The sequence below is a fragment of the Rhinatrema bivittatum genome, chromosome 4 (assembly GCF_901001135.1).
Source record: "Rhinatrema bivittatum chromosome 4, aRhiBiv1.1, whole genome shotgun sequence".
Lineage (NCBI taxonomy): Eukaryota > Metazoa > Chordata > Amphibia > Gymnophiona > Rhinatrematidae > Rhinatrema > Rhinatrema bivittatum.
Window position 1 is genome coordinate 375,414,600 of NC_042618.1, and position 23,499 is coordinate 375,438,098.

At 44.5% G+C, this 23,499-nt stretch overlaps 1 protein-coding gene across 2 annotated transcripts in view; it reads right to left on the reverse strand.

Annotated features, from left to right (window-relative positions):
- Positions 1-23,499, reverse strand: part of ACTR8 (actin related protein 8) — a 69,904-nt gene that overhangs the window by 33,192 nt on the left and 13,213 nt on the right. For both annotated transcript variants that reach the window (XM_029600898.1, XM_029600897.1), the window contains 4 exons: positions 16,642-16,815; positions 10,129-10,222; positions 1,473-1,605; positions 512-665 (listed from right to left, as the gene is read on the reverse strand). In XM_029600898.1, the coding sequence (XP_029456758.1) occupies positions 512-665; positions 1,473-1,605; positions 10,129-10,222; positions 16,642-16,815 (555 nt within the window). The remainder of the gene's footprint in view (positions 1-511; positions 666-1,472; positions 1,606-10,128; positions 10,223-16,641; positions 16,816-23,499) is intronic.

Here is a 23,499-nt window from a genome sequence, read left to right on the forward strand (position 1 = left end):
TTCTTGATGGCTATATTAAATGTATCTGAGCTCCCCCCCCTTCAATACCCTCTTCTACCAGCAGGATGCATTCCTGGCAGCCTCCCTCCCTTCTACAGCCCAAGACTACCGACCCTGTGCCATCTTAGTTAGGTTTATTAATAGAGATTTTACGAGATTATCTCTGTTTTTATTTTGTTTGTATCATTTATTGTAGGGTTGTGTTGACTACTTTTTCAGCTATATTTATTTTGGTTGTTAGCTACCTTAAACATATTGGAAAGGTGGGATAGAAATACAAATAAATAATTGCCTGGATTTCAGACACCAGAACAGACAGGAAACAAACTAGACTTTAGCTGGAGCAGAAACCAAAAGTCTGCATATATATATTTTCTTTTGGGATCTAATAAGTATGAACAGCACTGGTAAGTCACTTGTCTTGTTAATTAATGTACACAAAGTGAGACATTGTAGCTTTAAATCCAGATCACGGTTAATAACCCCCAAGGTATTTCATTTTTTGGAGCACCTGATCTAGATGAGCAAATGTCTCTTTGAGGTGCTGGAGAAGAAGGCAATCCAGTCTATTAGAGAGCTGGCAATCTCTGTAAGGAAACCCAGCTCGCTGCATAAGCCAGTAGAAACATCGGGTAACATCTGAACCCCCATATGCCAGACATAGCCTGTGAATCACAGAAAAAAACATCTGAAGTTAATTTATCTGCTTCCTGCCTAGTATGAGACAAAGCTCTTAGTCAGCCAATGATGGGGCATAAAACTAATGAGATGAGGAAATGAATACGGTAACCTAATTAGAAACCTGGAGCATTCTAGTGCTCTATTTATTTTGGCATTTTCCAAAGCAGGCACAGAGTCGTATTGTATCTAATGTGCAGTAAATACACAGTGGTAAGCAAAATAGTTCTGCAGAAAAGATGATCATTTCCCACAAAATAAATGGTAAACACTATATTTCAAAATAAAAGTGACACAGTTTTCTAAGAGAAATTAATGGTTGACAAGATTTTGCCAGTATATATATGACAGCAACTGAAACAGAATGGCTCCACCTTCATTGTGGTGGCAACATTTTCCAGTGACAAGTGAAAAATAAAACACACAGGAATCACCTACAAACTCCTGCTTTCAGGTCAATAAATAACTCTTAAAGGCCATGATTCAAGACTAGAACCTTACGACTGTTCAAAAATGGGATGGAGGCGCTAGAAGGTGGAGATAGTGATGGGTGGGAGAAAACTGGAGCGTAAAGGACAACATAACTGGCATTCTTCATACTGATTTTACAAAGAAAATGGTCAGACAGGAGGCAAAAGCAGAATTTCAGTTAATGGATATTTTTATAACTTTCACTATTGCTGTATTTATGCTGTTTTCTAACTACCAACTTGAAGAGAAAGCCTGGAATGCTTTTGAAACTGTGTTTTTTGGGCAAACATTTTTATTTTTTAACAGAGAAAAAAATCTGTCACCGGCTATTCCGATGTGAGACTCCATCTTCCACACAGCACACACTGGTCTTCTGATCGCCTACATCTACTACGCAGGCACTGCTTAAACCACTTCCAAAAGTAGCACAGACAGACTCCTGATGCACCACGATACCTAAATGTAAGAAACATATAAGAACATAAGACATGCCAAACACGGTCAGACCAAGGGTCCATCAAGCCCAGTATCCTGTTTCCAATCCAAGTCACCCAAACATTAGATAAATCACAAGCTACTATTGCTTATTAATTATCATCATAGCGGTTTATGGATTTATCCTCTAGGAACTTATCCAAACCTTTTTTAAACCCAGTTACACTAACTGCTGCAACCATATCCTCTGGCAATGAATTCCAGAGCTTAACAATGCACTGAGTGAAAAAGAATTTTCTTTGATTTTGTTTTAAATGAGCTACTTGCTAACTTCATGGAGTGCTCCCTGGTTCTTCTATTATTTGAGAGAGTAAATAACCAATTTACATTAACTTGTTCAAGTCCTTTCATGATTTTGTAGACTTCTGTCAAATCCCTCCTCAGTTATCTCTTCTCCAAACTGAACAGCCCTAGCTTCTTTAGGTTCCATGCCCCACATCATTTTTGTGACCTTTCTCTGCACTTTCTCCAGTACAGCTATATCTTTTTTGAGGTGCAGCAACCAGAACTGCACACAGTATTCAAGGTGCGGTCTCACCATGGAGAGATAGAGGCATTATGACATCCTCCATTTTATTTTCCATTCCCTTCTTAATAATTCCTAACATTCTGTTTGCTTTTTTGATCGCCACAGCACATTGGGCAGATGATTTCGATGTATTATCCACTATGGCTCAAATTTTGACAGCTGAACACATGAAGAAGCTGTACAATAAAAGGTGTTAGGTTAAAAATTATTGGAGTTGTCATTTAGTTTATTAAAATGTTATTTCTGTAGAAAATCAGCAGCTAGCTTATAGATTACTTTGCTTGGGTTTTTAGAAAGAAGCAAGAATTTTCAGTGAAGACACAAAGTAAATCAGAGTACTACATACAATATAACCTTGCTACAGAAATAATTTCCTATGGTTAACAGAAAAGTACTGCATAAGAATGTACCTGCAGATATTTTTAATGGTTACATTATGGTCTGGGGATTTTTTTTTTTTTGGTTCAACATCTTCCTCTGACTACTTTGGGCTTCCAGCTCAACTGAAATCGGTCTCTATTAGATTACATTGCCATGAACCTTCATTCCCCACTTTTTATATCATCTCGTAACTGAATCAAGTTATTGCATTGACAATTCTTGGCCAGGGACCACAGACTGCAGCTTTCTATTGAACTCAGCTAACATGCAACCTAAGAGGTAGAGGTAGTTGTGAACTAGTGATTCTTACGTGGAATGACAGTATATAGAACACTCAAAATAAAATAAAGCCTTGCTCGCACAAAAATGGCCACATACTTGCGTAAGTGGGCCACACAGGAGAGCTATGCAAATTTTAAATAGCCAGAAAAAGTAGGCAGAAAAGGGGCAGGGCATGAGTGTTCCAGTGCCGGGGCCAGCACTGATGTGCGTAACGCCTAATTTTTCTCATCCAGTGCGCGTATGTTACCAGCATAACTTTGCTTTAGCTCCTCAGCAGGCGTAGGAGTCAAGAGAGAGAGAGCGTGCGCCTCTTCATAGGGCTCAGCCTGACACTCAATATATGCATCATTGTAAGGGGGGCCATTTTGATTTGGGGAGAGTTTTTGGGAAATGGGTTGGGGTTTGGAGGGAGGTGTTACAGAAACATTCAGGAGGTATCCATTGTAAAATTGACATCATTAAAGCATTTTAGACCTTATAAAGCGATGAAAATTCTCTGCTAGCTGCACTGTACAAATTAACTCCTTTTCAACTCTCTCTCTCATAAGATATGCGCGTAAAGGCTGCAGACATACACACACATGAAGACTATTTTAAAACCTACTCATATACTTTATAAAACAGCGTGTATCTTTGTGCACGCTCAGCCCTTTTAAAATCTATATGCAAGTCTGGCCTCTAGGTCAGTTTTTCCCAACCCTCTCCCGGAGGCACACAATCAGTTGGGTTTTCAGGATATCCATAATGAATATGCATGAAACAAGTTTGCATATACTGGGTTTCCAATGTATGCAAATTTATCTCGTGCATAATCACTTTGGACAACCTGAAAACCCAACTGGCTGTGGGGTCACCAAGTCAGGTTTGGAAAGCCCTATACTATAACACATAAGACATTTAATTTAAAAACCATGTGAGCATAACAATATAGTCCTATCAATTGGACAAAGCCAGAAAATTCAGACTAATGGAAGCAATTACAACTCAATACTCTTTCCTATCATGACATAACAAATTATTTTGTACTTCCTCATCCTACAATTATGTGCAATCCAAAATGTTACCCTTTTTCCCCATATAACTCAAGACCCTCTTGTGCCAATCTCACGTTTGCTTCTCCTTTGGTTATCTATTTTAGGCTGGGGTCTTCACACTTCCTTTCAACTACATTGAAAGCCTGTCCAAGGCCTCCTCTCAACATACTTCATGAATATTCCTACTACTAAACCTAATCAAACACCACTCCAATAAGATCTCAAAACGCACTCTCACATGTTATTCCAAGGGCAATTTTCAAAACCATGCAAATTGTTGCAAAGTCTGTGGGTACTCTTCCTCTATGGACTTTGAACCTGTTCTCAAAGGGAAAGTATGCATTGTAGGTCCCCATTAAAAAATGCTCAGGGAAGTACCCAAAGAGATTTGTACTTCCTTTTTTCTGTGAATTCCTTTTCCCTGACAATATGTATAGTTTTGAAAATGCAGAACTACACACATTACTTCTTTCCCTAATCTAATCCCACCTACTTTTCCCAGGCATAAAAGCAAGCAAGTTGTGAATCACCATGTGCACTTTTACCCAGGGAAAGGGTAGGAAATTGTCAGGCAGTTTATTTGTCCAAGTAAACAGCAATTTACCCTGGCTTTTGAAAATTGCATTTTCTGTATGTAATTACAAATTTCTGACCTCTAAGTGTGTTACTGAATCAATCACACTGCCTCACCCAATGTGTAATGTAGGGCATTCTCAACAAGGGACAAAAATCTGTTTTTTAGGATATCCACATTGAATATTCATCTGATTTAGGGGGTAATTTTATAAGAGACTGTCAAATTATATGGCAAATACATGCAGACGTTGCATCCATTTTCAAAGCAGATTTATGTGCATAAGGAGAAATTTAATCTTACCTGATAATTTCCTTTCCTATACCAGTCTGGACAAGTGGGTTATGCCTCCTTGCTAGCAGACACAGACCGAGAACTCCAAGATTTCCTTGATATCACTCGCAGTATATGAACTTGTGCAGCAGACTCTTTTAGTGCTCTCTCATCTATTCACATATGCCATTGCTATTGCATTATCGGATAAGTCAGATTGCTGCTCCTCAAATCAGTGGGAGGAAGGCCAGAAAAGCTAGTCAAATGACTCAGACGCCAAACTTATGATGGACCAACTCACTTCTTGTTTTGACTATAGGACTTGTGTCACCTGGCTGCAACAGTGAGCCCCTCCCACCTCTTAGGCTGACATCCATTGTCAGCCTACTTTCCATACTGGGATCTCTAGATTCATCCTTTTACTTAGGTTGTTCTTGTTGAGCCACCACCACAGATTCTTTCTGACCAGCTCGCTAAGATTAATACAGAGCTGGGGTAGGCTCTATAACAGGGTGTGGAATGGGTAAGCACACCTTAAAATTCTGAGATACCCAAGACCACCTCGATAGAAGGGAATTCTGAAGAGATTGCATATGTGCTTTTTCCCAGGGGACCACTTCTAGGGTTGCCACCATGGACCCCAAGACCTGAAGATACTCCCACACCCAAGAGGAGCTTGCGGACAACAATCATCTCAACTGGAATTGTATCTTGAAGATTCTTTCCTGTATTAAGAACGCTTTTCCCACAGCAGTGCCAAATCTTGCTCCCAGATACTCCAAGGCTTGAGTGGGATTCAATCTGCTTTTTGAGAAATTCACCATACAACCAAGCAATTGCAAAACCTAGACTACTCTGATGTTTGCTGATTGATTTCCTTGTTACAGTTTGGCTCTCATAAGCCAGTCGTTCAGATAAAGGTGTACTGGAATACCCTCTCTGCAGAAAAAGGTCTCCACTACTACCATTACCTAGGGAAAGGTTTGCAGTGCAGTGACCAGTCTGAATTGAAGAGCTCTGAACTGAAAATGACTCTCCATTACTGTAAACCAGGGCACCGAGGGTGTCATAAGCGCGGCTTTGGGCCCATGGGGCTGCGTGCCAGGCGTCGCTCGCCCCTTTCTTGCTGACCTGTCTAATAACTAGCAACTGTACTTCATAATAATTACTTTAATCTGCTTTACCATGATTACTACTAATAATTCTTTTCCAATCCCAGTCTGTATCTACCTAGGCTCAAACAACTCCAGCGTTCCTGACAAGATGAAGGTAACTCCATCAGGATATAAAGTAAGATCATCAATTCAATGCCATGTCATAACTATTCCCATCAAGGACTTCTTCACTAACTGCCTATTTCTTTGATTTCTGTTAATCAATGCTCAATCACTGACAAAAAAAATCTATCTTAATTTCTGATTTACTACATGGGGTCAAGCCTGATTTCATGGCTATTATGGAAACTTGGCTAAAAAATACTGACAATGTGATTATTGATCAAATAGATAATGTCCAATATGATACTTTTTCCATACCAAGAGCAATTTGACTGGGGGGGGGGGGTGTTGTTAATTATTATTAAATGAAAAAATGATGAAAATTCTTTTACACAATCTAGTTCAGCAATACGAAGTTGCCTTATTTGACTCTGTTGATCTACAGATTTGTTTATTATACTGTCCACCAGGTCTTTCAGACCATAACATCTCCCCACTAATAGAATTTTTTGCTTCAAATCTCAGCCACAATAAATCGACCATTATCATTGGCGATTTTAACTTACTTATGGACGTATTACCGCTAGAACCTACTTGTTTATTTATTTATTTAACATTTTTATATACCGACCTTCATGGAAAAAATTCATATCAGATCGGTTTACATGTAACAAGGGGTATAACTAATCAACCATTTAACAAGAGGCGAAAGTTACATATAACAAGGAGGTTTAAACTTGGAGGGCTAGCTAGGTTAGCCGGAGATTAATATATACAGGCATTAGAAATGGAAGAAATAGCATATAAAATGGACCTTGCGAAACAGACCCATTATGAATATGGTAACAAAGCAAGCAAACTACTGGCACAGGCTCTAAAGTCCAAAATTTCCCAGGCACAAATTGTGCAGATTAGAGACGCTGGGGGTCATATGCTTCAGGAGGAAGAGCATATTAGAGACAGATTTAATCAATTTTATGCTGAACTGTATGCTAGAGACCCTACCATTGTTGATCATGACAGTGAAGATTTTTTTTAGCAGAAATTCAGTTCCCCCGTCTGGATGCTGACCTAGCAGGTTGCTTAGGGGATCCAATTATAACTGCTGAGGTGTTAGAGGCTATTGCAGAACTTAAACCCAGGAAGACACCCGTGCTGGGCGGCTACACACCCCTTTTCAATAAGAAGTTTAAGGACTTGCTAGTGACCCCTCTGGCTGAAATGTTTAATTATCTCAGGTCTGACGGTATGCTGCTCCCTTCCTCCAAAACAGCAGGAATTACTATCATTCCTAAACCTGGGAAGGATACTTCTCTCAGTAGCTCATTAGGCCGATCTCTCTTATTAATGTGGATTTGAAATTGTTAGCTAGGGTTTTGGCGAAGAGATTGAATCTGGTCATTACATTTTTGATACACGCTGACAAAGGAGGATTTATGCCTGGGCGCACTGCAGGAGATAATGTTAGGAAGATTATTAGTCTTATACATGTAGCCAAGAGGACTAAACGCCCATCTGTTTTATTTGGGGTCGACGCTGAGAAAGCATTCGACCGGGTATACTGGCCCTTTCTCTTTTGAGTTATGGCCGAAATGGGAATTGATGCTCATTTTCTTAATTGGGTACGAGCACTTTATGCGGCTCCCTCAACATGTATCAAAATAAACAAGAGGATATTCGAGACTTTCCGGTCCAGCGTGGAACAAGGCAGGGGTGCCCTTTATCCCCTCTTTTGTTTGCTGTGTGTGTGGAGCTTCTGACTGTGAAGATCCAGCAAAATAGGGATGTTCATGGTATTCATATTGGTGGGGCGTAATATAAAATTTCCCTATACACTGATGATATACTATTTATGCTTACCAACCCTGAGAAATCTCTTACTTCTGTTGTGAAAGACATAACAGCTTATGGGAAGGTTTCCAGTTTTAAAATTAATGTTGAGAAATCTGAGCTCCTGCCTGTTGACCTCCTGTCTCGGCTCAAGGGACTCTTTCCGTTTCAATGGCTCGGAAAGCCCTAAAATATCTAGAGATCATGATTGGATCGGAGTATACTGAGTTATTTCAGTTAAATTACCCTGCCTTGTTTAAAAAACTGGAGAAAGATATAGGAATATGGGAACGGTTAACTGTTTCTTGGTTGGGCAGAATAGCTGCTGTTAAGCTGTCCCTTTTGTTGAAAATTGGATATTTCAAACCCTTCCCTGCCAGGTACCGTTGAGCTATCTTAGGATCTTGCAAAGGAAAGCTTTTTTTATATATCTGGAAACGTAGACCTCCGCATATTGCCAGATCAGTATTCTACCAGTCAAAAGCCAATGGAGGTTTGGGGGTACACAACTTCCTTAAATATTTTGTAGCTGCCCAGTTGAAGGCCGTCGTCGAGTTTCACAACACGACACACTGCAAACAATGGGTGACCATAGAGGAGGGAATGACAGGAGACAAGAATCTGAAGGATAGATTCTAGGTAACTGGTAAAATGCTAGATCAGATAGCGGTGGTTTCTCCATGTACGGCGTGTACATTGTCGCTTTGTGTGGAGACCTTGTATTGTAGGCAAACGGCGATATACCTTTTCCACTACTATCAGAAGGAGGGTAAATTATTCTATCACTGGGCAGAGAAAGGGATACTGACTTTGGGGCAGGTGTGGAGGGGACAATCTATACTACCTTTTGACGAGCTCAAGACTATCTATCACCTGACATCCTCGGATTATTTTGCATACCTTCGACTGAGGCACTTTTTGGTTACTAAAACTGTTCGGGATGATCTATCCAAAGGAAAATCATTGTTTGAGGGGTTATGTGAGACTGCTCATCTAGTGAAACGAGTTATCTCAAAATTGTATGTTATCTTAAACGCAGTGAGGGACTATACTGCTAAGTTTATGATTGCGTGGGAAAAAGACTTGGCGTTGGGATTCACTCCAGAGGATTGGGACATGTGTTTCCAGCAGACTAGTCACAGCTCTATCTCGGCCTCTCTATTAGAAAATAGCTAAGAGCTCCTATTTCGATGGTATATTACACTAGTAAAGATGCAAAAAATGTTCCAAAGTACTAGCGACTTATGCTGGAGGAACTATGGGCAGAAAGGAGACTATGTCCATATGTGGTGGTCCTGTCCAGATATACAACCTCTCTGGCAGAAGGTTGAAGGGTGGGTGCAAATTCTTTTAAGCGTATCTCTTTCACTGACGCCTAAACTGGTCCTCTTAAATTTCCCCACTGATATCTCCAAACCGCAATATCTATTTTTAAAGGCCGTTATACAGGCGGTGCCTGTATAACGGCCTGGGAATGGAGGAATGCAGTGTCCCCCTCCTTTGATAGTGTATTACGCCGTCTACATTGGATTTATTATATGGAAAAATTGACAGCCATTAAAAAGGATAAGTTATATAGGTTTGAAGAATCATGGCGGAACTACTGGAAGTGGCAAAATCTTAGCAAGCCAAGGTCTCTGTATTAATTCTGCTCTCTTTGGGGAGCTTATTCCCAGCTTATGTAGTGGAGGTTCTCCTGAATTGATCTTTGGGACCATGATTAGCCTGTTTGGTACATGCGACTTATAATGCTGGGTTTGCGTGACTCTCTTGTATATGATGGTGACTTTTAGTTCAAATTTCCCTGACGGGGGGGGGGGGGGGGGGGGGGGGGGGGGGGGGAGAAACATGGTTTAAAATTAAAAGTCATGTTGTAAAGTGAAGATCTGGGGCATTATTAGTTTCCTCTTCTTTTTATTTGAGATATCATCATGTTTTCTTTTTCCTTGATGTGGAACAAACATTTGTAACCCTGTGTTATGTATTGTATTTTATTTGTAATACATGAATAAAAATTATTTACAAAAAAGAAAAATATTCTCATGGTATAAGAACAAAACTAATTAGCAGACAGCTCAGTTTTTCAGAAAAACAGTAGTGTTTGCAGTGTTAGAGGACCAAAGTTGAAAATCTCTTTACTAAAAGCTATCTCTGATTTTTATGTTGATGGGACAATGCTTAGAACACCTGTCTTTGTTGCGTTTCTTTTCTTAGTCAGAGAAAAAGTAGGGAAGATGAAAAGAAGTAAGGAGGAAGTAATGAAAAAACTATGACCAGGGCTGAACAGATGATCAATGTCCACACTTGGAAAGCAGGCAGCCTATTCTAGCATACACAGAAAAGGCATAGCATGTCTCATTTTACCTGAAAAGCCCATCTTCATTAAGATCATATTCACCAATTCTTTCACATGTTGCCTGTTATAAATATCTGGGATCAGTAAAATGCATCTGTAATACTAAAGAAAAGAAAACCATCTTAAAACCAACAATTAAAGGAAAATTGGTTCTTACCTGCTAATTTTCGTTCCTGAAGTACCATGGATCAGTCCAGGCAAGTGGGTTTATGCATACCTACCAGCAGATGGAGGCAGAGAACAAATCTTTAAGGCACTGCTACATAACCAAGAGTGCCACCTGCAGTCCCTCAGTATTGACCTGGACCTACACCAAGATGTCTACCTTAACAGACCCCAATAAACCTTGGGCGAATAGAGATATGGTCAGCCATATCCAGAAGCGAGAAAGTCTTTTCGACAGATGGAGGCAGGTCTCTGGACTGATCCATGGTACTTCAGGAACGAAAATTAGCAGGTAAGAACAAATTTTACTTTCCTGTTCGTACCCTGGATCAGTCTAGACAAGTGGGATGTACCCAAGCCGCTCTTATCTGGATGGGAACTTGAAATACACTCTCCCCAATCGTCACCTCTTTTGGAGCCCGCACATCTAAGCGGTAATGTTTGGTAAAAGTGTGAAGAGAAGACCATGTCGCCACACGACAAATCTCCTGTGGAGAAAGCAGTTGATACACTGCCCACGAGGTCGCCTGCACCCTAATGGAATGCGTTCGTAACCCCTCCAGCACCAACCAGCCCCTATAGATGTAAGCCGAAGCAATTCTCTCTTTTAACCATCATGCAATAGTGCCCTTGGAAGCCTTATTTCCCTTCTTTGCCCCAATGAACAGGACAAACATGATCAAATCTCCAAAAGGCATTTGCCACCTTGAGACAGCTCAAAAGAATTTGATGCACATCCAACAAGTGAAGCTCCCTAGCCATCGGAGTATCGGCTGTTTAGTTCAGAAAGGCCGGAAGCTCGACAACCTGATTAAGATGAAAGGAGGACATTACCTTCGGCAAAAAGGAAGGAACCGTACGCAAAGAAATCCCATCCTCTGAAAAGCGGAGGAAAGGGTCCTTACAAGAGAACAGTTGCAGCTCAGATATTTGCCTACCCGAACAGATGGCCACCAGGAAAAGTCTTCAGGGTTAAATCCTTCAATGATGCCCTCCGCATTGGCTCAAAGGGAGGGCAACACAGTACCCAAAGGACCAAATTCACATTCCAAGCCGGACAGATCTTCTGCACCGGAGTACACAGATGTTTTGCCCCTTTTAGAAAATGAGCCACATCCGGAGAAGATGCCAGCGGTCTTCCCACGAAGGGAATTCAAAAGGTGCTACCTGGACCCAAAGAGAATTATAAGCCAAGCCCTTCACCAAACCGCTCTGCAAAAAGGCCAGGAGCTGCGGAATGTCCACCTTTAAAAGGCTGCACCCTGTTTTGCAAACACCAAGATTCAAAAACTCTCACACCCAGACATAAGCCATTGAAGTGGAAGGTCTCCCTGCATGAAGCAAAATTGCAATCACCGGCTCCAAGTAGCCCTTCAAACAGAGTCCCTACCTCTCAAAAGCCAAGCTGCTAGACAGAAGTAATCCTCCTACTTTGAAAATATGGGTCCCTGTTGTAGTAATCCTGAGAGATGAGACAAGCAAACGGGACTGTCCACTGCCAGACGCAGAAGGTCCACAAACGTCTCCATACGAAAGCGCAGCACCCAGAGGGTAGTATTGAACTTCTGCAGATCGAGAATGGGCCGAAAACTCCCTTCCTTTTTGGGCACAACAAAGTACACGGAGTATCGACCCTGTCCCCTCTCCAGAGGGGGCACTGAACAATGGCGCACAGGAGGTTTTGCGCCAATGGCGCAAAAGCAGAATTCTGGCTGACAGCAGTCCTTTTCCAGCCCAACGCAGGCCCCCGAGGGACAGTGGACTGCAAGGGGGAGGCAGATTGGGCAATGAAGGCATGCTGGTCCACTCATCTCCAGGGGCTATTGGAGGGAGGCTGTCCCTCTTTTACAAGGCGTGGACCAAACTCACATCGGACCAGTGGTGAGAGAAGGCTACGCTTCTTGGGGTTCTTCTTGTCCTCAGGCAACTTGTTACCCTTTGAGCTGCTCCAAATCCTCTCTGAACAGCAGTTTTCCCTTGAAAGGGAGATTAGACAGCTGGCCCTTAGACCACACATCTGCCAACCAATTTCATAACCATAGGAGCTTCCTTGCAGCTACCACTAAAATCATACTTCTGGTGCAAGTCTGAATCATGTCATACAGGGTATCCGCCACCAAGTGGGCCACCTGAACCATCTCCACGGTCGTTCCCGACCTTTTATCACACTCCTTCTGCACCCAGCACAAACAGGCCCTCTGCATGAGACTTCTGCAGACCGCTGCATGCAGGCTCGGAGCTGAAACCTCAAACAGCCTTTTCAGGAGGATTTCCAGTTTCCGATCCTGGATATCCTTCAAGGCAGCCTCAACCTGTCGCTGGGATGTTGTCTTCCTGGTAACCACGGAAACCGCAGCATCCACCTTGGAAATCTTCTATGACTCCAGGGTCTGTTCCGGCAACGGATATAATTTGGCCATAGCCCTGACTAACTTCAAGCCCGCTTCGGGAGATTCCCACTTCCGATTCACCAATTTCTTCACCATCTTAGGCATTAGGAAAGCCTTAGGGGGTCCCAGCAATCCCTCCAGGACTGGATTTACCCCCTCATTGTCTTACTCCTCCTGAGCTACCTTAATCCCCAGCTCTTCCAGAACCTGTGGAATTAATGGACCCAACTCATCCCTGCGGAACAAATGGATCATCCGAGGATCATCATCATCCGCAGCCAGAACCTTGTCCAGATCCTGCATTGAATCCCCCACAGCATTAACAGGATCCTGATCTAGATCCTGTAACAGATCTAGCGTACTAGCAGAGTCCCTGCCCGGATCCAACGGACCACCCTGTAACTGATCTGGATCCTCCATCTCATCTGACGTGTCTTCTTCCACTGTGGACCTCTTGATACCCAAAAACCTTAGGATCCCTCTGGACTCTGCCTTTTTTACTGCCTGGGTCTTCCTAAGTAAATACCTCTTGGTCCCAGCTCCTTTCCTGGCCAAATGGACCTTATACATCAGAAGGGCAAAATCCGGAGAAAAAGCTTCGAGAGCCGAAGAAGGGGGGGTCTGGTTCCGCGTCCCCTATGCCTGTTCCCCAGTCTGCCACCAGCAGGGTCTTGTTCTGTGGGAAATAGCATGGGAGGGGGAGTCCTGAGGCCCTGAAACACCAGCCTGGCTCCCAGGACATGTGGACAAAATGTCCGCCAGTTCCTCAGACCACCCCCTCCAGGTTTTAGAGGCCCTCCGGGGCCTCTAAAACCTGCCCAGCCAAACTTCTGCTCCTGCCGTCCCACGGGGACCCCAAGGAGGTCCAAGCCCCTCCGGAGACGCATTCCCCGCAAAACGCAGTTGAATCAAGGTGAGACTGCCTTGAGCTGCATCTGTGGAAAACTTTCCTGTGCAGCACAGAGGTGCCATAGTGGTGAAAAACGGGCCTAAAAATAAACCTTGCCTGCAAGCACTGTCGGCAGTGCTGTCCGGTGCTGAACAAAAACCCATCCCCAAAAAATACGGCGATTCGGCCCCACTCACCTGGAACTGCCTCCCGGCAGCAAAACTGAACAAAGCCGGTCAAGCACAGCCTAAGAGCTGCTTCTTCCCCTCTTCTTCTGTTTGTTTGTTTTCTTTTTTGTTTCAACAAATAAAGGGACACACACCCATAAGAGAAAGAAAATGGAATACTTCCCTGTTTCTGGCGAAGGAGGCTGAGCACAGGAGGTGACAGGGACCCAGAGAGGATGAGGGAACCGGAACCCTTGGCTATCACCTTCCCTGAAAGTCAAGGGCCGAGCTAATACAGGGATCACTAACTCCCTGCTCGACATGCTCTACCCGAGGGATGGCCCCTAAAGGAACCTAGCACCACAGGAAGCCAAAATCTCCTTACAAACTCCTCTCTATTCTTCTTTTTTTTTAAACTCCAGAGACTGCAGGTTTGTACTTCTACCATCTGCTGGAGGCAGAGAAATACTGAGGGACTGCAGGTGGCACTCTTGGTTATGTAGCAGTGCCTCAAAGTTTTGTTCTCTGCCTCCATCTGCTGGTTGGGATGCATAAACCCACTTGTCTGGACTGATCTGCAGTACGAACAGGAAAAACAAATTAATAACATTAATAAAAAAGGTTGAAAACTTAAGGAGGTAACAATCTTTTAAAAACCTAATTAGCTGTAAACCAGGAATAACCACTGAAGACTTTTCATTTAGTTTGAGATTTTCAACATTCACTTTTTATTTCTTTGTCACTTGTAAAGATCTTTAAGTGTATTTTCAAACGTTATAAAGTAAAAGCATCTTGCACCTAATCAGCAGTTTTAAGTAAACAAGATGGCAGGGAGCTTTACTAGCGCAACCACTGAAAATACAACCAATGAGGGGGTGAAATGTGCAGTAATTATTTAGGTAAAAACATCCAGTGTAATAGAGGGGACAGGGAAGGGGAAATCTCAGCACAAGCCTAATCTTCTGTGTAACAAAATCTATAACAGTTCACTGCAAACATTTTCCAAAGCATGTACAATATAATGTGAAAAATTAGATACCATTCTATTTAACCATTTCTGTTGAATCTTCATAGGACCAAAACAAAGTTCTAAAAGTGAAACAGTACCTTAGTAATGAACAACAGTGGCACCACTGAATAAGATCTCATTTCCTGCAACAGAAATTGTACCCACAACTTTCTTGTCCAAAAGAGTCTATCTACAATACTACTCTATTTCATTTTTACACATGTCATGAATGTATCTGATGATAATTTATCCACTGGGAGAAAAGCCTTAGAGAATTATGCCCACATAAACACAGGAAACAGCAGATAAGGATGAATTACTGTCTAACTGATCTCTTCTACACTGCTCAAGCTAAAGATATTGCCCAGCTGTTGGCCAAAGAAGCTTGAGCACCAACAGGATATCACTTTATCTAACTTAGGTCTAGATGAAATAAGGTGTGTTGGACATGCGCACAGTTTTACCCCCCAAACGTGCACTTTTGCGTACAGTCTTTACTCTCAATGCAGTAAAGAATTATGCATGGCAAAAATGTGCCATGACAAAAAAATTGTGCACACAAAATTAGCATTTCTTCAATTAAATCCCCTGCTAATGAAAGCATTACTATTACTACCTACTGCAGTGGCAGTAGGTTAAACTCATGGTTTCTTAATGCTGGAAATTTAACTCCGGATCACAGCAGGAGTAAAGTTAATCAGACTAATATTAGTCCATGGGGCTGAACCCAAAGTTCATGGTGCACATTAAGGGCACGATTTTAAAAAGCATTTACACGCTTAAATTGGGTTTTACAAATAGAAATTCACTTTACCCATGTAGGTGGGTTTTTGAAAACTGCTACAATATATGCCATTGAATTCTCCATAGGATATTCACGTGTACAGTAAGTGCATTTTATGCAGGTAAATGAGCTTTTGAAAATTGCTATGATATATGATTTTACATAACGCTTGAAAATTCACGCCTAAGCAGAGAAATTACTTTCTGCACAAATTTTATGCACACAAATTTTGCTTTGTGAGCATAAATCATGCTTTACGCACAGAAGACATTATTTGTGCACACAGAATATTTTCTACACGAAAACATGTTTTGTGCATATAAATCATATTTTATGCGTGCTAAGCATGTCTTCAGCACACATTTTCAGGTTAGTTTGCTTTTTTTTTTTTTTTTTTTTTTTAACTCCCGATGCATTATCATAGCAGTAGCTTACTGCATTGGGAGATACATTTTTTTGTTTTTTGCATGCGTTAAACTGTGTGCTAAATTTCAGCATACAGTTTAAACGCATAGTTTATTACATCAGCCCCTTAATTTTAGAATTTACGAATCTTCTGCCAAACACATTTTGGGGGAAATTCTTAAAATATCTGCATTGGGACAAAGTCTGTGGGTATCTTTTCATGATGGCTTTGCTCCAAGTTTCAAGGCAAAAATAAACAGACTTTCATGTCGATAACTGCTGTGAAAACAAAGTAGCCGCAAACATTTGCACTTGTCTTTTCTGCGGGTACTGTTTGAATAGAAAATAACATGCATAGATTTCAACATGGCCCTGGGAACACCTTCTCTGAATATGGCTAAATGTTCACAAGTTGCAGACCTGGAAAGGGAATTTTCAGACCAATGATTTTTCAAGAGAAAGTATTTTTTTTAACCTTTTGCAAACTTGCCCTCTTATCTGATTCAATTTCAGCCAAGTCCCAAAGGCCTACATAATCACCCAATTACATTTTGCAATATTTGCAAATCATACTAATCCCCCATTTCATGTAGGAACTTTGTTCCAGAGGGAAGGAATTTAAAAGTTTAGTGTATAAATATCTGACAAAATTGTATTCATCAGTTTGACTTAGAATTATATGCATAAATAAGATCATAGCTGCTATACCCACCTTTAAATCTTTCAGAGGTATCTCCAGATATTTTTGGATTACATGTGACCATATGGTCTCCAGGTCTGCCAGAACAGCAGTAAGAGAGCCCCCTGGTCCTGAGTGTAGGTTCAGCTGACCTCTCTGTATGGGAATGTGAATATTATAGCAGTCTGTTGGATTAACATAGACAGCCTGCAAAAAAGAACAAGGCAGTTATTTTATACCATACTCCGCGAATCATTCTGCAAGTCAGGGAGAGGAATGCTAGAGAACTTTCAGCCTGAAAACATGGTAACCACCAATACTTTTCAAAATCAAAACGAACTATAACATCAGTAATTACAAACTGCGAAGGATTAGTCAGTCAGAAATTAAATAGATCATATAAGGTAATCATAAAAAGAGGTCAAGTGCATCGGCTAGCTGATTGCATGTGTCAATCACTTAGGCAGAATGTGCATCTGTACCAAGGTTCTAAGCAAATGGATCCCCTGTGTGGCTGAGATCATCACTTAGCTATGATGTGCACTTGGAGCACTTTAAAATAAATTGGACATTATAAAAGTCTATGAAGAATTAAAGAAGCTTTGAAATTTCTATAATTAGAGGATGAAGATTACAGCAGAATTAGAGGTAATATTTGATTCCTGCTATTTATTGTGAAGTCAGTATTCAAAAGCCATTTAGATGGATAACAGTTATTGGTCTAAATGGCTAGTTTAGGTACATTCAGTTGGATAAGTCATTATCCAGTTAAAATCTAGCCAGATTTAAAAAAATAAAAAATAAAATAAAAAATACAAAAAAAAGAGGCGTTTGGGAGCATAACAAGAAGGGGCTACTTATCTGGCTAACTTAGTACCTAATTCACTACAGATTTTTCCCATAGACACAAATGGAAGAAAAGCCTTAATGAAGCTGGCCCTTAGATGGATAAAGCACAGTTGCTTGCCTATAACAGGTGTTCTCCTAGGACAGTAGGAAGTTAGTCCTCACATGTCGGTGACATCATCCGATAGAGCCTGGCACGAAAAACTTTTGTCAAAGTTTCTAGAAGCTTTGACCAGCACACTAAGCATGCCCAGCATGCCACTATCCGCACGTCCACATGAGGTCCACCTTCAGTCTCGTAACATAGATAAAAAATATGAGCAAAAAAATAAAACAAACCGGAAAGAGAACCAAATTCCGTGGGGCAGGATTCCTGAGGACTAACATCCTGCTGTCCTAGGAGAACACCCATTATAGGTAAGCAACTGCACTTTCTCCTAGGACAAGCAGTATGGTAGTCCTCACATGTGGGTGAAAACCAAGCTCCAGGCTGTCCCCCGGCAGCAGGAAAGACCAACAGTTACTGAACAAAGTGCCAACGGGCACAACAAAAACTGCGGTGCAGTTAGTCAGCAGGGGATTGCCTGGCCCCAAGCAAGGGTTTTAGGCAGGAAGAGTTGGTCTAGAAGAGACTGTGGAGGACGGACTGGCCGAAGGCACTGTCCTGTCAACCATCTTTGTCTAAGCAGTAATGGCCGCGAACATGTGAAGGGAACTCCATGTTGCTGGATGGCAAATTTCAACAACGGGGACTACTCGCAGATGAGCCACTGACGTCGCCATGGCCAGCACAGAGTGAGCTTTGATTCGGTCTGTCAGCTGAAGGGCTGCTTGCGCATAGCAGAAGGCGATGCAATTCGCCAGCCAATTGGACAAAGTCTGTTTACCTACCGCCACTCCCAGTCAATTGGTATCAAAGGACACAAAGAGATGAGTGGACTGCCTGTGACAGGCCATGCGTTCTAAATAAAAAGCCAAGGCCTTCTGGCAGTCCAATGTGTGACGAGCCCGTTCCCTTGAGTGGGAATGAGGTCTGGGAAAGAAGGTGGGTAAACCAATGGACTGACTGATATGGAAATCAGTCACCACCTTAGGCAGGAATTTAAGGTGAGTATGCAAGACCACACGATCATGAAAAAACCTCGTGTATGGCAGGTACATAACCAAGGCTTACTGACTCTATGAGCCGAAGTAATTGCCACTAGGAATATAACTTTCCAGGTGAGGCATTTCGGGTCGCAGGAGTGCAACGGCTCGAAGGGAGGATGCACAAGCTGCGCCAGGACAATGCTGAGGTCCCAGGATGCAACAGGAGACCAAAGAGGGGGCTTCAGTTGAATCAGAGCCCTCATAAAACGACCTACTAAAGGCTGTACCAAGATGGGAGTGACAGCAACACCCCGATGGTATGCACTAACAGCACTAAGATGGACCCTGACTGAGCTGGTTTGAAGTCCAGACTCAGAAAGGTGCCACAAGTAGTCCAACAGTTTGGGAAGGGGGCATGTGAATGGATCCAAGTCATGCCCTGTACACCAGGTGGAGAATCTTTTCCATTTCAATCTATAAGACTTCCTGGTTAAAGGCTTTCTAGAAGCCACTGGCACCCAGGAGACACTGTTCGAGAGATCCAGGGGCTGAAGAACTAGGCGCTCAACATCCACGCCATGAGGGCTAACGCCCGAAGGTTTGGATAGTGCAGGATACCCTGGTTCTGAGTTATCAGATTGGGCGTGGTCCCCAGCTGAATGGGGTCCCTGATTAACAAATCGTGAAGGAGAGGAAACCATATCTGACAGGGCCAATAAGGAGCATTGAGGATCATGGTCCCTCCGTCCTGTTGAAGCTTCAGCAGGGTCTTCGAGAAGCGGGCGAGGGGGGTTTGTGTACAGCAGACCCTTCCCCCAGTGAAGGGAGAAGGTGTTGGAGGCCAGATGTCAGCCCCTGGTGATAGGGATCAGAAGCTGCTCACCTTGTAGTTGTATGGGGAGGCAAAGAGATCCACATCTGGGGTACCCCACTGATGAAATATTCTGCCCGCCCCCTCTGGATTTAGGGACCACTCGTGTGGCTGAAAGGAGCAGCTCAGCAGGTCTGCCAGTACATTCAGAGTCCCAGGCAAGTACATCGCTCACAGCGACATCCCCTGTGACAGAGCCCAGGACCACACCTGCACTGCCTCATGACAGAGGAAGAACAATCCTGTGCCTCCCTGTTTGTTGATATACCACATTTCAACTTGGTTGTCTGTCCGGATTAGGACTTCCTTGCGTGACAACCGGTCCCTGAATGCCCAGAGGGTGTAACGGATCGCCAAAAAGTTTATTTGACAGCAGGCTTTGTGAGCGGTCCAGAGACCCTGCGTATGGAGGCCATCCACATGTGCTTCTCAGCCCTGAAGAGAGATGTCGGTGGTGAGGACCACTTGAGGCAGGGCAGCCTGGAAGGGAGTTCCCCACTCCAAATTAGAGAGGTTTTCCCACCAGGACAGAGATGCCCTCAGAGGTTCCGTGACTGCGAGACAGGTCTTGAGTTACTGGGAGGCCTACTGCCACTGCGACCTCAAGGTCCATTGTGCCCTCTGCATGCACAAGCGGGCGAGAGGGGTAACATGGATTGAAGCCGCCATGAGGCCCAACAAATGGAGCAGAAGGCAGGCAGTCACCTGCCAGCTGCTGCCCATGAAGGTTGCCAATGAGGCGAGGGCAAGAGCCCGATTGCAGGGCAGAAATGCTTTTGCCTGCGCCGTGTCCAGCCTGGCTCTTATAAAGTCCAGCTGAGGAGATAGGCAGAGGTGAGACTTCGAGTAGTTGATTACAAGGACTATAAAGTCTGCACTGTCTGGGCTAAAGCACTCATCATCCCTGTGCGGGAGTTGCTCTTGATCAACCAGTCATCTAGGTACGGGAAGACGTGCACCGTACGACGCCTGAGGTACGTAGCTACCACCACTAAGCATTTGGTGAAGACACAAGGGGCTGAGGCCGACCCAAAAGGCAACACCTTGAACTGGAAGTGAGCCTTCCGCACCATGAAGCAGTAGAGTAGAGCCAGTCTCCTCTTTTGAGGAGGGGGATCAGAGTGCTCAGAGAAACCATCTTGAGCTTTTCTTTTAAGAGAAATTTGTTCAACGCCCTTAAGTCGAGAATGGGGCACAAGCCTCAGTTTCTCTTCGGTATGAGGAAATACCTCGAATGGAACCCTTGGCCCTGCTGAGGGCGAGGAATGGGCTCTACCGCTGCTGCTGTGAGAAGGACGGAAAGTTCTGGCCGAAGTATGGCCTGCTGGGCGGACAAACCCCTTGTCGGATATGGGAGCAAGTTCACCGGGAACCATCTGAAATTGAGCCAGTACCCCTGACAGACTATGTTAAGGACCCATTGGTCTGAAGTGATGGCCCCCCAGTGGTGAATGAAGCCTACTGGGGGATCTAGTGCTGGGGACACATTTGGCTGACTCATGCTCCCTTGCTGCCAGTCAAAAGCCCGTGGCTGGGGCTTGCTGGGGTGCTGGTTGAGGCCTAGGTGCCCGCTGTTGACTGGAGCGGCTCCTGGAGCTAGTACACGGCGTGCAAGTTTGAGAGGCTGGGGGATAGTATTTCCTCTGCCTGTAAAAGGACTTTCTGGAACTTGGCCTGGAAGATTTCCTGACAGAGGAAAGAGCGTCCGAAGCGCTAGAAGAGCTCTTGGAGGGTTTCATGGTGGTCCTTCAATTGAGCCACCACATCCTGGACCTTATCCCCAAAGAGGTTGTCACTACATGAGAGGTCAGCCAGCTTCTTCTGCACCTCTGGGTGGTCAGAAGCCTGGAGCCAGGCCATTCTATGGGCGCCGATGCCCATGGCGGCTACTAGGGCCGCAGTTTCAAACACATCGTAGGTGGACCTCACCTCATGTTTGCCAGCCTCTAAATCCTACAGAACAATAGCTGAGAACTGCGGCAAGCTCTCTGCGAGGTCCTGGACCCGTTTCCAGAGGCTCCAGTTTATCGAGTCATATACAACTGGTAGGCGGCAGACCTTTTTGCCCAGAGCATCGAGCTCCCTATGCTCCCACCCTGGAGAGGCAGAGGCATGGGTACGGAAGCACTAGGCCTTTTTAAGGGCAGATTCCACTACCACCGACTAGTGGGGGAGATGTGGCCTTATGAATCCCAAGGTCTACTGTACCAGATAGGTGGCATCCACCTTCCTATTGACTGGAGAGATGGAGATTGGGTGTTCCCAAATTCGAAGGAAAAGGTCCTTAAAGATATCATGATTGGGAACTGCCACGATTTCCTTGGGAGCGTCGACAAACTGAAGCACTTCTAGAATCTTATCCCATGCATCCACCTCCGTAAGAAGTTGGAAGAGAATAGCCTCTGCCATGACCCTGACAAAACCCACAAAGGAGATTCCTCTAAAAGGGGGGGGGGGGGGGGGGGGAGTGGGCAGATGCCTTTCCTCTGGCGTGGAAGGCTAGGAGAGGGGGTCGTCCGAGAATTCGGATGAAGACTCTGAGGAAATCGCCCCCCATGGATCATAAGGGTCTTCTTCCTCACTAAGGCCATCATGGGGCTGGTGCATGCGAGGCTCGTGGAGGATCCTAGTCCTAGGCCCCGAAGGCTTCAAAGGCACAGAGGGCCCCACAGGAATCGACAGTTCCCCTGGTAACGGGGGGACTGAGGGCCACGGGAGGCCAGAGGGCCCAGGCAAAGGATCGAGGATCGAGGCCTTGGGAACGCAGCACCGGCCACGTCTTCCTCCTTGGAGGATCCAATAATAGGGATCGCTCCTGAGGGGGCATCAGTGGCTGCTGGGAAACCGAAGGTCCTTCGGTCACTGGTTACGTCAGGAGGTCGCCTAAAAGGACATCCAGACGCACAAGCAGAGGCGCCAGAATAGACGACAGAGGCTTTGGCACCGGCATGGGGACCGGTGGTGGCTCGACATTCCGCAGAGCTCTGAGCACCATGGTCTGCACCCTGTGGTCTAACTCCTCCTGAAAGTCCAGTGAGGCCAGAACTGAAGGGGGGGGGGGGGATGAGGCGTTACCGGCTCTTCCTCTGTTCTCAGAGGAGGCACGGTGCCCGGCACAGATATCTGTGGGGAGCACCTGGGAGTCCCAGGTACATCGGAGAATGGGACCTCCGAGGCACGGGGGTCGCTTTGGTGGTGGTATGGCAGCCGCCGGACCACACCAGACCGGATCCGTGTGCTGACGGCGACCAGTGTTGATGCTTGCATCTCCCATGGTGCTTGGTCCGGTCTTTCCCCGGCACCGAGGAGGCAGAAGATCCCAATATCCTGCAAACTGCTGAGATCATGGAGATCCCTCATTCTTTCGAAGGTGCAGGAGGAGTAGCAGCGAGAGGGAGCATATCAAGGGGCTCCCCTCGACCCCCTGGAATTGATGACTACAACATGAGTGTGGATGGAGCAGACTTGTTAGAACCGAAAAGCTTCTCCATCTTGTCAAGGCGCGCATGATGGCCCTTGGGGGTCATCTGGTCACATAGTTGACACCCTGGATGTCGTGCGAAGCCCCCAGGCAGAGGATACAAACCTCATGCGGATCTGTAATGGACATGTCCGCAGGCACTGGGGGCACAGATGAAAGCCAGACGACGTCATGAAAACACCCAACGTGTGGTTGATGACTGGCAGCCACCGGGAAGTGGGATTCGACAGCGAAGAAGCAGAAAAGAGAGTTTTTGAACCTACCGCACTGAGGAGGCGCCAACTGCGAAGGGGGACCAGACGATGGGACAAGAAAAATATTCAATGTTTACAAGAAAAACAAGAAAGAAGTGGAGCTCCACGAACCGCAAGGCAACTGCACTGCGGAAAAAGAGACTGAAGGGGTAATTCGCATGGACACACAGATAGTGGCTTGCTGGGCATGCTCCGTGTGCTGGTCAAAGCTTCTAGAAACTTTGATGAAAGTTTTCCGTGCTGGGCTCAATCAAACGATATCACCCACATGTGAGGCCTACCATCCTGCTTGTCCTAGGAGAAGAAGTGATTCTTAAACTTATACAGCTAAGTTATTTGGCAAACTTTAG